We start from the raw sequence: 17,606 nt of genomic DNA on the forward strand, positions 1-17,606 counted from the left end.
TCTATCACAATTATAATTGACTTAGATATCAAAATATTGATTTAAATGGGCTATGAGCATCTTACCTATCTTTGTGATTGTCAAAATTTGAATTCCAAAAAAGGGAAAGTAAATAAATTATGATCGGCTATAATTTAAGTTTACAAATATGCAAAATTTTAACCAAATCATATATATAAAAGAAGAAATTGTAAATGTTTAATTTTATATTGTGAACCAATCCGTGTGGCCTATAGGTGAAAGCAAGGAACAGGACCTAAGGTGAATAAAACAAATGCAGAGGGTAGAAATGGAAATACGGGCTGGTGGTATTGGTTTGGGGATGTAAGAGGAACAAAGTTAAGGCCCAATCACATCTTCTATCTTTTACAATTGGCCAGAAGGCCCAATACAGATTGATAACTGGGCTTTTACATTTCACCCAACAGAACCCACAATTTGGATGCCTTTTTCTTATCAGTCTCAATTGTAATTTATTCTAATAAAAAATAAATAAGCCATGTTAATTGGTGAAAAATAAATCATTTATGCTATGTTATGGTATTATGAAATCATATTAATAAATTATTTTTTAAAATACCTTTTATATATATTAGTTATTAATAAAATAAAATTTAACTACATTAATAAGTGATGATAGGATATCTAGTTTGTGAGGAACAAAAAAAAGTGTAAGCCCACATCAACCCATATTTAATTTAAGAGCCCAACGAAATGAACCCTGGAAGGGTAGGCCTACTAAAAACCCAATCCAAGTTTATCTAAGTAGGGAGTGTGGGCTAGGCCCAAGCCCATGTCTATAGCTGGCTCACAAATTCACCTAAAGGATTAAATTTAACCATTTATATGGGCATTATCTTGATCTCTGTTAGTCAACCTATATAAAGGTGCAATATTTTAAGATTAAAGTATGATATATTACACCTCAATTATATGATTATTGTGTCATTTTTAAGTATAGTAACTAATTTGAACGTTGAATAATCTATTAGGGGACTAAGTACCATCTTATTTTTATAACTTTAGATAAGTCTAAATTGAAGAATTATTATAATTAAGTCAAAATAAAAAATAACACAAATTGAGAGATAATTGACGACAAAATCCTATTCAATGAGATTTGAACTCCTATCATCTAAATAATAATTGATCTATTAAATAACTTAACTATTCATAGGCTTGATAAATTTTTATTTATAATTATTTTAAACAAAATTACACATATTTACACCACCACCCTATAGTGTAATAATAAGATAGAATGTCTTTACGGGCATGACTTAGTGGTAAAGCATGTGAAGTTTCACATGGAGTATCAATGATCAAATTATTGTAATGACATTTATCTCATATAGATGTGTAAACTGAATATCCTATTTTATGTGTGTATAGACTATGACCGTATTTAAGTTTACCCGATAAACAAATTAAGGGGATTGCCATCTGTTTCCCAAACTAATCGGGCAAACTCAGAACCTGGGTTATAAAAAAAAAATTAAAGTGAAAGGACTCGTAAAATGATTAGACATGTAACGTTGCAGGATCATTAGCTAACAGCACGTTTCGTAAAGAAAAGGGCCGTGACATGGGCCCACCCCGCCATGGAGTGATTTGGGCCGGGCCCGGTTCATTTTGCAGCACGCCAGACAGGGCCCCACTCGCTGCCGTCGTTCGCCCACACTAACAGTGATCTATTTTGTCCGTCGATGTCAACGCCGAATTCCACGTCACCTTTATCATGCCACGTCATCTTTGCCCCCCCCCCAGTTAAAATATTCAATCATTATTTAATTTAATACATAAATAAACTTAATAGACATAGTGAAAATTATATTAACCATCTCTTAATTTGACATAATTAGGGCACCATTCTTTTAGTTTGAAAAATTATGAACGTTTTTATACTTAATTTATTTCCCCTTTCTTTATGTAGTTAATTTTTTTTAAATACTATTGGTGGTCGAATAATTATAACTCACCAATCTTGAAGCTTTATTCGTTATTAAAAATTAAAATAACAAAATCAATATTTTTACTCATTTATTTTAATATTTTTTTTGTGTGACAATTCAAATATTTTATTATTTTAATTATACTCCATCACTTGATTTTCAAATCAATAACCTTTGTACTTTTATAATTTTTTCACGTTGCAATACGAATTTTTTGTTATTTTGTTTATACCCCTATATTTATATTTTTGAATCAATTTAATTCATGTATAAAAAATAAATGTAAAGTGAGATGACAAAATACACGTCATACTCAATTCCTATTAAAATACAAAATTTAAATTAACTAAAAAATATAGGTCTAGAGGTGTAATTTAAATAATAAAATATTTGAATTATTACATAAAAATATCAAAATATATGAGTTAAATTGAATCGAAAATATAGACTTATAATATAATAAAAAATTCAAATAACCAGACGAAAACAATGTAAAGCTTTTTATATGGCTATTAGCCATAACAAGTTTTAAATCGTGAATAAAGTTTTTATAATTTTTTTATAATAAAATAATGATTTTTGTAATTATACCAAACTTTAGAGGTTTTAAACTGTGAAGAAAGTTTTATAATTTTCTTATAATAAAATAATAATTTTTGTAATTATACCAAACTTTAGAGGTTTTAAATCAGGAAGGAAGTTTTTATAATCTTCTTATAATAAATGAATGATTTTTGTAATTATACCAAACTTTAGAGTTAATTAGTGCAATTAACTTTAACATTTGAAATTATGGTGGGAAGGATATGTAGTAAAAGTAAGTTAATAAATACAAAAATAGGAATATCATTTGTACACTCAACTTTAATACTTAAGATTACACTTTGCATTGGTATGGCATAAATTATAATATATCAATGCACAAGTGTTCAACACTAATGATTGTCGATACAAAATGCAAATAATTGGGATACAAAATGCAAATAATTGGGATAATCGTTCTTGTGCGGCATTTGTCACTTGTGTCTTTAATTTCGATAAAGAAGATAAATAGTAAGTGTAAGACTTTATCTTACTGCATAGGGCGAAAATTGAATTCACGACTCAACGATATGAACCCAACATATCATTTGCTTGACCACTCGACTTATGTCTTGAGAGCAATAAGATACTTACTTTAACTCTTGAAATTCATGCCTTTATATATGTAAATTATATCGCTGATAGAATATCACAATCATGTCTTGTGAATAGTCATATATGGTCTTAATGAATGATTATGAACATGCTAAGGGGGTGTTTGTTAATCAATATAAGAGGGAAAAATGTCAAATATGGAAAGCATTCTAGATGTTTCGTCTTTCCAACGTGTTTGTTAAGCTTATCTAACCATTTTTGGAAAAACCCTCACGTGACCTCTTATCTTCCAATTTCAAGATAAATTTATTCAACCTCCTATATTGGATAAATTTATATAACTTTTTCAAGATAAGACTCAATTACTTATATGCCCCTTGTAGGATAGTTAATGCCATTTAATATATTTTAAAAATTTAAATTTATTTAAAAAACTTATTTATGTATGTCTTATAATTAATATTATTTAATAAATTTTTTAATTATTATATGTTTTGACAATTTTTAAAATTTAAATGACATTATTCATTTCATTGATTTTTAAAATTTAAATTCCTTTCTCTTTATATATTTTATTAACTAATATAATTCCTTTAACTAATTTTTAAATTATTTTATTTAATTTTATATTTTATTATCTATTATAAAAATATGTTTTGGCCATTTTTAATTATTTAGGTAGAATTATTGTAATTCTAATAATAATTATTTTTATTTTTCAACTCCTTTTTAATTTATTTTTGAACATGAATTTATAAAATAAAATATTATTTTTTTAATTTTAATTCTGTTGACAATTCATATTAATCATAAAATACTATTTTAATCATAAATTTGGTAATAGGGATATTCTGGTAAAAAAACTCTTATCTTGGTGCTTATCATATGCATTAACAAACACATAAAAAGAAAAAAATACAATTATCAATGAATTCTAAAAAATTTAACAAATACTCTGATAAAAATCTTAGAATACTTTTTAATCTTATATTGATCATTCCATATCTTGATCTAGAATACATTATAATCTTATCTTGATATTTTTTATCTTGTCCATTTTAACAAATACCCCTAAACGAATAGTTGAATTTGGACTCATGAGCAAATCTTGACGAGAATTAATCATTTGGCCTTATTATTTCATTTGAGCTTAGCATCCTGTCAATTTAAAAATTAATTTTGGATATAACTTGGTGATATCACTAACTTTGATTTAAATTTGAGATATTCTTAGTCACGTGAGTATTTTAATATTTTTTAATAATTTTTTTTAAAATTAAGATGCCCCAACATAAAATACGTTCCAAACATATTATATGATCATTTACTCGTAACGCTTTTAATAATATTAAAAATATAACATATGAGTGTCAAAATAACACTTTTGAATAAATAAACAACAACTAGAGCTTTCCCGTTCAAACGTGAGTCCGAACACTATGATGAGGACTTTGACCGTATCCCAGTTGGCGACTGTGGGCCCCGCCTATTCGATCGTTTGACCACAACGTTAAAAGTGCAAGCCAAGCCATGAATGAGCATTATGAAATGGAACTCTTCACAGAGAGAGGGAGAGAGAAAGAGAGAGAGAGAGAGAGAGGGCGCGTGCAGTGAGTGCATGGAAACACCAAAAAGGTTGCAGAGCAATAAAGAAAGCAAAAAGGGGAACCAAAATCTATCCAGCCAGACAGAAAGTTTAGGAGCGGAAGCGAAGAATCTACGGAGCAATCCACTGGTTCTGGCAATACGAGGAGATCGCCGCTTGATTCCAATTCGAGCGGTGTAAGCTCCGCTGAAAATGGCGGAGCTTTTGGCAGCATTCCTCCTCAGCTAGGGTTTTTGGGGAGGTTTGAAGTGACGCATCCGGTTTTTGCTACTGGTGGATCGGCAGGGGGGGGGGGGGGGGAGGGGTGTGGAGATTGAAGAAGTAGATGAGAGGTAGAGAGAGGAAAGGCGGCGATGGAGCGAGCAATCGCTGTTTCGGTTCTTGTGTCGTTGCTAATGGCGTTTCATCCCCTGAAGATGATCTCTGCTAATATGGAAGGTCTGTACTCAGCTCAAGTGTTCGTTCTTCGTTCTCTGTTTTCTCGCCATTTTTGTGTATTTATCTTTGTTCGATGTGTATGTGCTTCCGAGATGTACAAATTGCTGGATTAGTGGCTTTTTCCTTTCTGTTTCATTTAGTGAACAGAACTTCGAAGTTAGTTTGATTGTTGTGATGTCCCATCCTTGGGAATCCTAGAAGGTGGATGAGACTGGCATTTGGCGGTATTTGAATGTGAAACATATGGTCATTTTCTTCTTCCAAATCCAAACGTAGCCTAAGTAATTTATTGAGAGCAATATTTACTGTATAGAACATTGGCCTATCGAGGAAACTTGTCTTATTTGCGGAAATTTTTTGTATCATATCTGCCAGTAATTTCCTTTTGACTTGACTGGTATATATCATGGTTACTCTCTCATATATAGCCCAGGGTACAAAAAACACGCAGTCTTGTGTTGAGATGGTGAAAGATAAATATATAGTCGAAGCAACCAGCACTCCTTTGCTCAGATGGGATAGTTAAGTGCCTATACTGTAACATGTCTGCAATGCGGGGATTATTCTTGATGTGATAAAGATGGCTACATAGATCTATTTTAAAAATTAATTCGACCAAGATCATCTTTCTGCAGCATGACATATCTACATGAATACAAGTGCTCGTACATGGATATTCCAAGTCCATGGGCGCCTGAATCTTCTACCCGAGGGTTGTAACAGAATCCTTCTTTGTTTTGAATTACCATATGAATGCGTTAGTTTCTTACATATTCAGCTATGCCCATATGCTTCTCATGGCCCCTTTTTAAATTTGTCTTCTTGATGTATTACCGTTTAATTTATCCTTTTTCAGTTAGTCTTCTTTTACCTTTTAATTTATTAAGAACAATTCCTTTATTAATGTTTTTTATTGTCCTTACAGCAGCTGATGCTTGTTGCTTGTTTCCATGAGCAGGTGATGCTTTGCATAGCCTAAGATCCAACTTAGAAGATCCTAACAGTGTTCTACAAAGTTGGGATCCCACCCTTGTGAATCCTTGCACATGGTTTCATGTTACGTGCAACAATGAAAACAGTGTTATAAGAGTGTAGGTACCTTCTTGCTTAATTCCCCCCCTCCCCTCTTCTCTTTCTTGATGATGGTTATGTACATTGCAAAAATTATTACTTCCTACGTAACTTTATCCTAGTTGCTAACTGATGCATTGGATAATGTTTATTGTGTTATGATCAGTGATCTCGGAAATGCAGAACTGTCTGGTCAATTGGTCCCTCAGCTTGGCCAGCTGAAAAATTTGCAGTACCTGTAAGTATTATAAATCTGCATTAAAGTTGATTGTCTTGGATAGCTTTTTTGCATTTTCACTTTTAAGAGCTCCATTCTGTCTACTATTTATGATGTCTTTTATGTTTTTGCTGTGGTGTTTACATTCAATTTTTGTTTCTCCATGCTAGGAAAATAGTTTAATCTACTGATGTTCCTGAACAGAATGCATTCTAGTAATAATGTTAAATAGAAAATTCTGAATGAATAAAAATAGTTTATTATCTTTTATGTTTGAGCCACTACTCTTGTTAACAGTAGGTTTTCTTAATCTAGCTGCTTGATTGTTGTTTCTGTGTGTGTGTGAAAACCCTAATGGCCTTCTCATATCCAACATAAATCTTGTGAATCCAGATATGCAACATAAATAAGGGATTGTTGGCAAGTGTTTATGTTTCATCTGCTTGGTTTCTAGTATCTAGATCTGTCTGGAGTTTCTGCACCTATATGTCCAACTACTTTGTTTGGGATTTTTGTTCTCACATAGGGTGGTCAGTAGTTATGACTCTTGTATCATATAACATACTGTTCTTTCTATAGTTATGGTAAGTAGCAGAATTGGGTTGTTTTGGCATTACCATTTCTGATTTATTGCTGCAAATGATACATATTTGCAAAATTATGTGTATTTACTTGCAGAAGTTGATGTACATTATATGGCGACTCTTTTGCAGAGCTGGTTCAACAATTAAGAAACATATCAAACACAGTGTATATCCAGAAAGACTCAATGAAGAAATTCATCCTCCATTACATGTCCATCGAATGTTCTAATTGACCTTGTTTATTTAAATAAATCAATAAAAATGATATTAGTCTAACAATGTACATATATTTTTTTTGTCTTTTAAAGCAACTAGATACAGAAAGATAATTTGAAATAGAACACTAAATACCTCTAGAAATGGGTGAATTATCCTGGTACAGCTGCTGCAGACTAACATTCAATGATAACAAAAATGAGCCTTATTTTCTTCCTGGTTTTGGCTGATACTTTTGTTCTAGTTGTTCAGGTGTGGGATTACCAATTTATGAGTTGCTCTTCCCTTTAGGAATGTATATTCAATGTGAGTATAGATTTCATGGACTTGCCGTTAGTCATCCTTTCTTATTATCTATTCAACAGTTGGATTACATGAAGCTCTTGAAATGTGATGCCAGTGGAAAAAGGTATTTGCCCAGGGGTCTAGGTGTATTCTTAAAGGATTTGATTTTCCTCCCCCAGGGAAAAACAATGGGCCTTGCACCTGTTCCTTCAACAATCATATCCTGGATCCAAAATAACACAAAGGCTTATTGTTGCTTCCCAGAAGTATTCACAGACCTGGAAGAGCCTGTGAACAGACCAATGACTTATTTTTAGTGACGAGCTCATGTTTTTACATGCAAACTTATAAACTAAACATTTACCAGGCCTTTACCCAATACCTGTCATAAAATTTGAGCCTAAATTTTTTTTTTTTTTTTACCTTGCTTTACATTAGTTTGGGCTTACTACATATGCAAGACTGCTTTGTGCTTTCCTCCCACGTTAAAATATGAAGGCTTTTGCTGTTGACAGTGGACCAAATCATTTTAAGATGATATAATCTCTTGTATTGAAGTTAAAATTAAACAATAACAAAAAGGACTTAATTTTTGGTTTGATTAATGCAGCTTATCCCTCACTTATGTCCCAGATTCCTGTTTTAAGGTGTATGTTTACCATTTGAACTTTGAAGCTTAGTCCAACTGTATGCCTTATACGAACTTCTGGCACAACAAAGTGAATAATGCTGATATGATCATGTGATAAAGATGGCTGGTTTTAGATGCAAAATTTGATAACTAGAATTAAAGTACTTGTTACATATTATTATTTTTTATCTTACATTTTCATTGTAACCTTTTGCAGTATTGGTTGCCTTTTCTTTGCAGAAAATCTTAAATCCAATTTCATGTGACAGGGAGCTTTATAGCAACAAAATCACTGGACCAATTCCTAGTGATATTGGGAATTTGACAAATTTGGTGAGCTTGGATCTGTACTTGAACAGTTTCACTGGTCCTATACCTGACTCACTGGGCAAGCTGACAAAACTGAGATTCCTGTATGCATGCCTATCCTTCATCCTTCTTTGATTACTAATAAAATAAAATTAACTCAGAGAGCAGGCATATAATTTAGCACTCAATTGCTCGATTATCCCATTCTTTTTCCTGTGTCTAACAAACAAATTATTCATAATCCTACAGAATTTCACGGTACTCATAATCCCACCTATTATCCTATGGTCTTCTTAATCCTCCAAATCAATCCTTCCAAACAAGTGTACCATGTGTTGTCGTTGGCATGGGGGATCATATCAAGGTCATAAAATATATACAGATATGGGAATTCTTGGGGATGCTTTGCTTAGTTTCCATATTCTCATGCTATGTGTCTCCAAGCGAATTTGTCAATATCTGCTACTTGAAGTCATTCTAGTTATTGAACTTGCCATTGTCTTCTCTGTGCAAGGATAGCCGGCTCAACAACAACAGCCTGTCTGGTAACATCCCAATGTCCCTGACTAATATAACAGCATTGCAAGTACTGTAAGTACCTGGATGCAATCTCTTTTTGCTGAAATTTTGCTTTTTTCCACTATTACAGTGTGTCTGTCTTTTCCCCCATCAGCAAATTTGTTTACAATTATATGATGAATCTCCTAACGTTGTGGATTGCAGTGATTTGTCAAATAATCATTTATCAGGACCTGTCCCAGACAATGGTTCATTTTCATTGTTCACTCCCATCAGGTTTTTCTCTTAGAAATTTTTTGTTAAACATTGTGAACTTGTATGAGAAATGTGAAATACCACATTATTCTTTTAATTGTTTACCATCTGCAGTTTTGCTAATAACTTAAATCTATGTGGACCTGTTACTGGGAAGCCTTGCCCTGGATCTCCACCATTTGCCCCTCCTCCTCCATTTGTTCAACCAACAATTTCTTCTCCAGGTAATGGCTCTTACCATGGCTGATTCTACTTGTTTTTACCGAGTGAATTGTGACTTTTTATATAATAAATTGTCTATAATAAAATGCATCAAAAGGGATGCAACTGAGGCTTAAAAAATTCATAAAACCATATGCTGCCTTATATTTGTTGATAAAATCCAAAAAATTATTAAATTGAGTTGAACCTGACCAATGGGGAGCCAAACAACATAACTGAAATTGGTTTTTAATCTATAAGTTAATGCACAGATATCTTAGGTTCTATCAACCCTCTCTCCAAACTATGCAAAAGAGGAATAGATTTTGTTGGAATTCCATATATTTGTTAAATAGTATTATGGTAGTGTCATGTTGGAGTATAATGTGCATGTTTTGTTGTTTTTTGATTTTTGAGAGAAGTTAATCTTTAATATTTGTTTTTCAATGGCATTTCAGGAGGGTATAGTGCTACTGGAGCAATTGCTGGAGGTGTAGCTGCTGGTGCTGCCTTATTATTTGCTGCCCCTGCCATTGGATTTGCATGGTGGCGGCGAAGGAAACCTCAAGAATATTTCTTTGATGTACCTGGTGTGTGCTTTTAACTCAAAAAAATAGATTAAATGGACCATTTGGATGGGTAATTTTTTACTCCGTGTATTCCTCAGCCGAAGAGGATCCAGAAGTCCAATTGGGACAGCTCAAGAGGTTTTCTTTGAGAGAATTGCATGTTGCAACTGATGGCTTTAGCAACAAAAACATTCTTGGAAGGGGTGGATTTGGTAAGGTGTACAGGGGACGTCTTGCTGATGGTTCTCTAGTGGCAGTGAAAAGACTTAAAGAGGAACGAACGCCAGGAGGGGAGTTGCAGTTCCAAACAGAAGTGGAAATGATCAGCATGGCTGTGCATCGAAATCTTTTGCGACTACGTGGGTTTTGCATGACACCGTCAGAGCGAATACTTGTTTATCCTTACATGGCAAATGGAAGTGTTGTGTCATGTTTGAGAGGTATTACTTGTTGCCTTTCTCTGTGCTTTCAGGCTAAATTTTATATTTGTAGTAAAGGCTTCCCTTGGTATTCCAAGTAAAAAAATTATCTTTGGAAGCTCCTATCCAGTAAACTCTCTGAAGAATACTCATTGTTCTACCAATTATATTACGGGGAAGATAATAAAAATGGTTATGCTACTACTTTGAGCCTTACTTACCAACATGCTTGTTCTGTAATGACTTTCTTTTTTAATCAAGTGGCGCATGGGGATTCTATTGCTGTTGATTATTTATGGCCTCTTCTTTACTATATGATGCACCACTTGGATGGTCTAGCCTCTCTAACTCTGCATTCATGCTGGGTACACTGCCTCTGATTGTGGTATATCACATAAATTTTAATCAAATGAATCTTTTATGATATCTACCCACGTACGAACTATGATTTAGTTCTTAGTTTTGTGATACACCTGCACTGTGACTGTGACATAACCTTTTGTGTAATTTACTGTAGAACGCCAACCATCTGAACCACCACTTGATTGGCCAACCAGGAAGAGAATTGCACTGGGATCTGCAAGAGGGCTTTCTTATTTGCATGATCACTGTGACCCAAAGATCATTCATCGTGATGTGAAAGCAGCAAACATTTTGTTGGATGAGGAATTTGAGGCTGTTGTTGGTGATTTTGGATTGGCTAAACTAATGGATTATAAAGATACCCATGTTACAACTGCAGTACGTGGCACCATTGGACATATAGCTCCTGAATATCTGTCTACAGGAAAATCATCAGAGAAGACTGATGTATTTGGTTATGGAATTATGTTGTTAGAACTCATCACAGGACAAAGGGCATTTGACCTTTCTCGGCTAGCAAACGATGATGATGTTATGCTGCTAGACTGGGTATTGCTTCATTATTTTTCTTATGCTGTCTCATGCGCATGCTGTTTTTCTATGGTTTTGATTATTCAATTTTCAAATTTGTTTGGGTTATCTTAAAGCTAATACATGTCCTTTTGCAAGAATTGTTCTTTTGAAGATGATAAATAGGAGTACAAATTACCTTCCCCCTGGCCCCATCTTCTCTTGTCAAAACTCTATTCTTTCTCATCCCAAAATTTGTAATATCTGATAATTTTTCTTAAAAGGAGAACTAGGAATTTTGGTTCTTTTCATAACGAACTGTAGTATTTTCAGCTTTTGCATTCCAAAATTGTAAAATCTGTAGGATATAATATATCCATGTGATAACTAGTGGCCAAGATCTCAAATATCCTATTTCCAGTTTCCTGCTATTTGTAGTTAATTTCTGTGTTAGTACTTTTAGTTCTTACCTGCAGCTCTATTTTTGCTCTTTTGTTTTTTTTTTTTTTTGCCAGGTAAACCTGCAACTTTTCACTTTGACTGTCTTTAGGCCATTGTAAACACATTTTTGCAATTTTTTCTCAGGTTAAAGGTCTCTTAAAAGAGAAAAAGCTAGAAATGCTAGTAGATCCAGATTTGCAGAACAATTATATTGAAGCTGAAGTTCAGCAGCTAATCCAAGTAGCCCTACTCTGCACCCAAGGATCTCCAATGGATCGGCCTAAGATGTCTGAGGTTGTCAGAATGCTTGAAGGTGATGGTTTGGCTGAAAAATGGGAGGAATGGCAGAAGGTGGAGGTAGTCCGCCAGGAGGTTGAACTGACTGCACCTCGAAGTTCTGAATGGATTCTTGACTCAACTAACAATCTCCATGCTGTTGAGCTGTCTGGACCAAGATGACTTAGATAATGAAATTATTCACATTTATTTATTTTTCCTTGTGGTGCACTTGGCATTCTCCTGTGAGCCCGAAGTGTATTCAGCTTGTATTAATTAGGATTTGTGCATATGCATCTTCTTGTGACAAATGAGCTCGCATTTCTTAATGATGTTGTAATGTTTCAGAGTTTGTGCAGTCTGTAATTTTCAACTTTTGTAGCTGCTTGGTCAATCTAGAGAATCAGAAGAAGCATATCCGTGTATCTCATGTTTTATGCACCCTTATTGGTCTGTATTCTTTACAGTGTTCATATTCTAGGATCAAGATATTGCCGATGTATTCATTTTGACAAAGCATTCTGATTCTCTTGAAGGGCATAGTTCTGTTTTTGAGAAATAAAAGGGCAGTTCTACGTTGTCAATTCTCACAGGTTGTCTTCCCGGGGCATTCTTCTACCTATTGATCCAAGTCATCGATCATCTCCCAGGACACTCTCCCGCCAAAAAACTTCGTTGCTTCAGGTAAGGATTCTTTCTTTCATTTAAGTTGTGATCATGACATGGTTCTCAGGTGGACTTGGGCTACATCATTGTAGTTGCTCTTTGAGGTTTTCTTTCTAATTCTTTTGGTGTGTTTTTGGAATACTGATATTTCTTATGTGCTTTCCATGTTGTATTTCTATGTAATCAAGACATGTCTCTTGGCAGTTTGGTTAGAAACATTTGTTGCATAAAATAGAGTCAGCATGATCTGTTGGTTATAGCAAAAGAATGCTTTTGTCTTTGTAGTTGAGAGAGAGCTCATGTTTGGGCATTGCATGGCTAAACAGCCCTTTCAACAGTTAGAATTAAGTTGTGAATTTATGATCTCATTTTTATATGAACATATGAGTTCATATTTAACTTTTTTAAAGGAAAAAAGAAAGGTATGAAGGGACTCAAAATATACTTTCCTTGCCAATTCTTGATATTCAATTGCGGATTATTCTTGGTAGTATAATCAATCCCTTCACGTAAGCCTCTAGATCATGTAACATGAGATCATTCTAGGAATGGAGGGGCTTAATAAATTTTAATTTTTTTTACCCCTTTTTCAATCGCTGCTCTGCCTTTTGATTTTATAGAAAAGATATACATATAAAGCTGTGAAGTCTTAATCTCATTATGTGGATTGACTACATATCATATCTAGGGTTTGCAAACCATTTTTTATTTGTAGCCTTATCTAGTTGACTTTTGCAAGATACTTATATCATATCTAGGGTCTCCCACAAGGCTTTCAATTTATTATTTATTTTTATTTTATTTTTTTTAACTAAGGACTTGTTTAATTTGATTTACCTTTCTCACATGAATTTTAATTATGGTTTGTAAATTTTAATTTCAATAAGTGAAATTTAGAATAATGAATCATATAATTATATGCTTATTTGCATAGATCGATGTGTGAGTTCTCTTGAGTTGTGTTCAAACAAATATTAATTACTGTGCCTCATAAGTTAATGCTTGTACTAGGTGAGCAGTCTCTTTTGTTTGGATGCTTTTTCTTACCAAGATTCCATATTTTTAAGCTTTTCCATCTACATTATATATATATATATAGAGAGAGAGAGAGAGAGAGAGAGAGAGAGAGAGAGAGAGATCAGTATGCCTCCTTCAGCAAGATGATCCAATAATTAATTAATCTAATTCTAAGTTGGTCCTGGAAGCTCCCAGCTATGTCAAACCCTAGTTCCTGATATTATGAGTGATTGGAGCAAAACCCATAAAAATACCAAACTTGTAAGTTGGATTCCACTTCCAAAATTTCTATTTGGTTAAGAGACGCATCAATTTACTGACCCCCAAAGTTTTGAACATGGTTGAAGTTTCTAGGAGTGCCATATTTTGGGTGCAGACTCATCTTTATTAGAGGTTATCAAAATGTGGTATGACATGACATCTTCTTCGAAACTTGTCAATCATTTTAATAACATCATTGATGCAGCTAGTTACCGGTAATAAGATTAAGAATTGATATGCATTTGATGTTGTTGAGAGTTGGGAACCTAAGGCATCACTTGTTATACTCTTATAAGCATAGATTTTTGTTTATTAGATAATTTTTAACGATCAAATTAGTACTTAAAATTTAAGAAACGAATAAGAGAAAAAAATAACGAGCAAGTAAAGTTATTCTTCGCTGTCTTACCTCTAGAGAATATAAAATTTATTTAATTTGACTTAAAATAGTCCGAGCATGATTTTTATTTAATTTATGAGTGATTCATGGCCATAGTCTAAGCAGTATTTGACATAGAGAGATACAGTGATATGCTGCATTATATTAGGAGGGGCATGTGTCATATTGGGATTGGTCCACTTATTTTCTTGGTTTTTGACCAACTTAATCACCCCGTGAATTGAAAAAATAGACTATTTTGGTTAAAGTTTTAGAATGACAAGAACATAGAGGAGATTAAAAAAACAAATTGAGATTCCTTCTCTACTGGTATGGATTTAAGGTTGAGAATGAGCAATACATCTGAACCAAACAGTACGAGGGGGATGGGAAATGAGTGGTTGCCTCTCCATTGAAGTCCAATCAACACTCAGCTCCCAGCTATAAAGACTCAATTATCCAATCGCTTTTGATCACAACACTATTAGGTCATATGTTCCATTATTAACTTCAATGTGGTTGGCACTATGCCACTTCATGCTTCACTATTTAGAAGACAAATTAGTAAAGGGTAAAGTCATACTTAGTCCTTTTTTAACTTTTTCAATTTAACTATTTTGCTCTCTGGACTTTAAAAGTGGCCTATCAACCCACTTTCTATTTAAGGCCTATTAAACACTTCAAAATTTAAAATCACGTATATGATACGCATATTTATTTAATATTAATATAATTTTTTAATAAATAATTATGTATAATTTATTAATATTAATAATAAAAATTTATCATTTAGACATCAACATATATATTTATATTGTATTAATATAAAATTTTAATAAATAAAAATATATAATTTATTAATATATAAAATTTTATTAGACATCAATATATTTGTATTGTATTAATAATAAAATAATAATTTATAATTTATTAATATATATCATATTAATATAAAATTTAATATTAAATAAATGTGTATGTCACATATGTGCAATCTAGAGGTGATTTTGAATTTTGAAGTGTTTAATAGGCTTTAAATGGAAAGTTGAGGGAGCTAATAACCCCTTCTCAAATTTAGGGGGCAAAATGGTTAAATTGGAAAAACTGGAGGCAAAATGATTAAATTGGAAAAACTAGAGGGACTAAATATGACTTTAGCCAATTAGTAATTGCACGTAGGCATGCACGAATTTAAGGGATCTCTGGCTATTGAATAATCTTTAATATGAATTTATCTCACTCTCTCTAAAAATCTACAGTCTTCTTATTTTATAATTTTAAAAAGAATGAATAGACTCATCGCGAGTCAAAACTCAAGAGATTTACCTTTTTATATAGACATAAGCAATTGAGCAATATTGCACAAAAATAGGTTCAAACTCTCGACTTCATAATATCCCAACCTCTTGAGTGCGTGTAGTGTACTATTTGTGTTATTCCAAAGAGTTATTCAAATAATATTTTTAAATTATGATATATAATAGTTATTATTTTTTATAGAACTATATATTGATTACTATATCTCAAGTATTTTCTTTTGTTATTTTTGAAATTAAGGCTTAGACCACTAGAAAAAGAGTAATGTTGATCATTGCTCTAAAGGTAGTGATCAAGTAATAATAAATGTATTTTATTTTTTGATAATGTGTATTTATTGTATTGTATTTTTAATATTTCAACAATTTCATTAGTTGGTTAAATAGTTCGAAAGACAATGTATTTATTATTAATTAATAATATTATTTAAATATTAAAATTAAAATATAATAAGTATATATTATTTGAAAATAATATCAAAATAAATATTAAAATTAAGTATTTTAAGTAACATTTTATTGTTTTTAGGTCAAACGGCCTTCCCGCTCTTTCAATTATTTCTCCTTAATTCTGTCGCAAGGTACCTAAAAAGCTTTAAAACCCCAAGAAGCTGCCCCCTCCTTAGCTGCAACTCTCTCTCTCTCTCTCTCCTCGTCGTCGTCTTCTTCCCCGGCCGACAATGACCAGAAAAAGATGTCAAACGGGAAGCCCATCATCATATATAACAAATTCAGCAGCAGTGGTGGACAACGACGACGACGGCTCCTCCAAAGAGCAGTTAGATCGGTTCCTCCCCATCGCCAACGTCAGCCGAATCATGAAGAAGTCGCTGCCCGGCAATGCCAAAATCTCCAAGGAAGGGAAAGAGACGGTGCAGGAATGCGTGTCTGAGTTCATCAGCTTCATCACCGGCGAGGCTTCCGACAAGTGCCAGCGGGAGAAGCGGAAGACCATCAACGGCGACGACCTTCTCTGGGCCATGACTACCCTTGGCTTCGACAACTATCTTGCCCCCTTGAAGCTCTATCTCAACAAGTACAGGGAGACCGAGGGGGAGAGGAGCTCCTCCTACACGCCCAGCCGCCATGTCCATGTCGCCCCCGGATACCAGCACCAGAACAATATTTCCGGCGGCTTATCAGTCAATAATCTTCAGGGTCGACGTTTCATGGACGACGATAATAGTATTGATGCTATAAAGAGCTATGGGAATGGTAATTGTAATTGTAATGGTAATGGAGATTATCATCTGGTAAGTAGCAGTACCACTACTGGTGCTTTAATTTGATGATCATATGGGCATGGTGGCCCATGAGCTTTGGAGCTCAAAGAACTGCTAAGATGGCTACGGCAGCTCATCATCTTCATCATGGGGTTGAGTGATAACTAGCTAGGGATGATACTAATAATATCAAGAGTCCTATATATATATTTGCTATATAATAGGAGAACACTTGAAATCGATTATCTATAAGATATATACGTGCCTCTAAGCAACTGATCAAAAAAACATATATTATTTGAACTGGAGACATCAAGTTTAGAATGCAATTTTGTTCACCCTCCTTTAATGGGGGTAACGCCCCGTTACCCCCCCGGTCAATTTTTGGGGCCCCGTCTCTCTCATTTCCTCTTCTTCTCCAGCAAATTCTCTTGTCTCTCTCACAGCCGCCTTGTCTCTCGTTATCTTATCGCCTCTCGTTTGCTGCTGACTGTTGTTGTATTCTCCCTCGCCGACCACCACAGAGAAAGAGAATGCAGCGGCAACAAGATAAAAGAGAAATTGCGAAAAATATATTGTTCAACATAAAGAGAAATTACGAAAAATATTCCTCAACTCTCCTGAAAGTCTATTTAAATGGTTAAATGTGCGACATATCAATTAAGATAAAAGTGAATCACAATTAACATTGTTTAAACACAGAAAAGAAAATAGATAAAAGCGTTTAAGAGGTGAATGAATGAAA

The 17,606-nt window shown here is 33.5% G+C and overlaps 2 protein-coding genes across 5 annotated transcripts; both read left to right on the forward strand.

Annotated features, from left to right (window-relative positions):
• The first annotated feature begins 4,651 nt into the window (after nt 1–4,651).
• On the forward strand, nt 4,652–12,558 carry LOC127800804 (somatic embryogenesis receptor kinase 2-like). 4 transcript variants are annotated; one of them, XM_052335628.1, is made up of 11 exons: nt 4,652–5,133; nt 6,092–6,224; nt 6,371–6,442; nt 8,407–8,550; nt 8,966–9,037; nt 9,170–9,241; nt 9,335–9,444; nt 9,880–10,011; nt 10,089–10,430; nt 10,927–11,321; nt 11,868–12,558. In XM_052335628.1, the coding sequence occupies exons 1-11, from the start codon at nt 5,049–5,051 to the stop codon at nt 12,180–12,182; spliced, it is 1,872 nt and encodes a 623-aa protein (XP_052191588.1). In that variant the 5' UTR covers nt 4,652–5,048; the 3' UTR covers nt 12,183–12,558. The 4 variants fall into 4 exon arrangements, with proteins under 4 accessions (XP_052191588.1, XP_052191589.1, XP_052191591.1 ...); XM_052335629.1 differs by having other exon boundaries at nt 8,407–8,470; nt 8,961–9,037; XM_052335631.1 differs by lacking the exon at nt 4,652–5,133 and adding an exon at nt 8,696–8,810 and having other exon boundaries at nt 6,157–6,224; nt 8,378–8,550.
• Nucleotides 12,559–16,296: 3,738 nt separating this feature from the next.
• Nucleotides 16,297–17,148, forward strand: LOC127799542 (nuclear transcription factor Y subunit B-3-like). The gene has a single exon (XM_052333670.1). The coding sequence runs from the start codon at nt 16,319–16,321 to the stop codon at nt 16,925–16,927; it is 609 nt and encodes a 202-aa protein (XP_052189630.1). The 5' UTR covers nt 16,297–16,318; the 3' UTR covers nt 16,928–17,148.
• The last annotated feature ends 458 nt before the right edge of the window (nt 17,149–17,606 follow it).

The sequence above is a fragment of the Diospyros lotus genome, chromosome 4 (assembly GCF_014633365.1).
Source record: "Diospyros lotus cultivar Yz01 chromosome 4, ASM1463336v1, whole genome shotgun sequence".
Lineage (NCBI taxonomy): Eukaryota > Viridiplantae > Streptophyta > Magnoliopsida > Ericales > Ebenaceae > Diospyros > Diospyros lotus.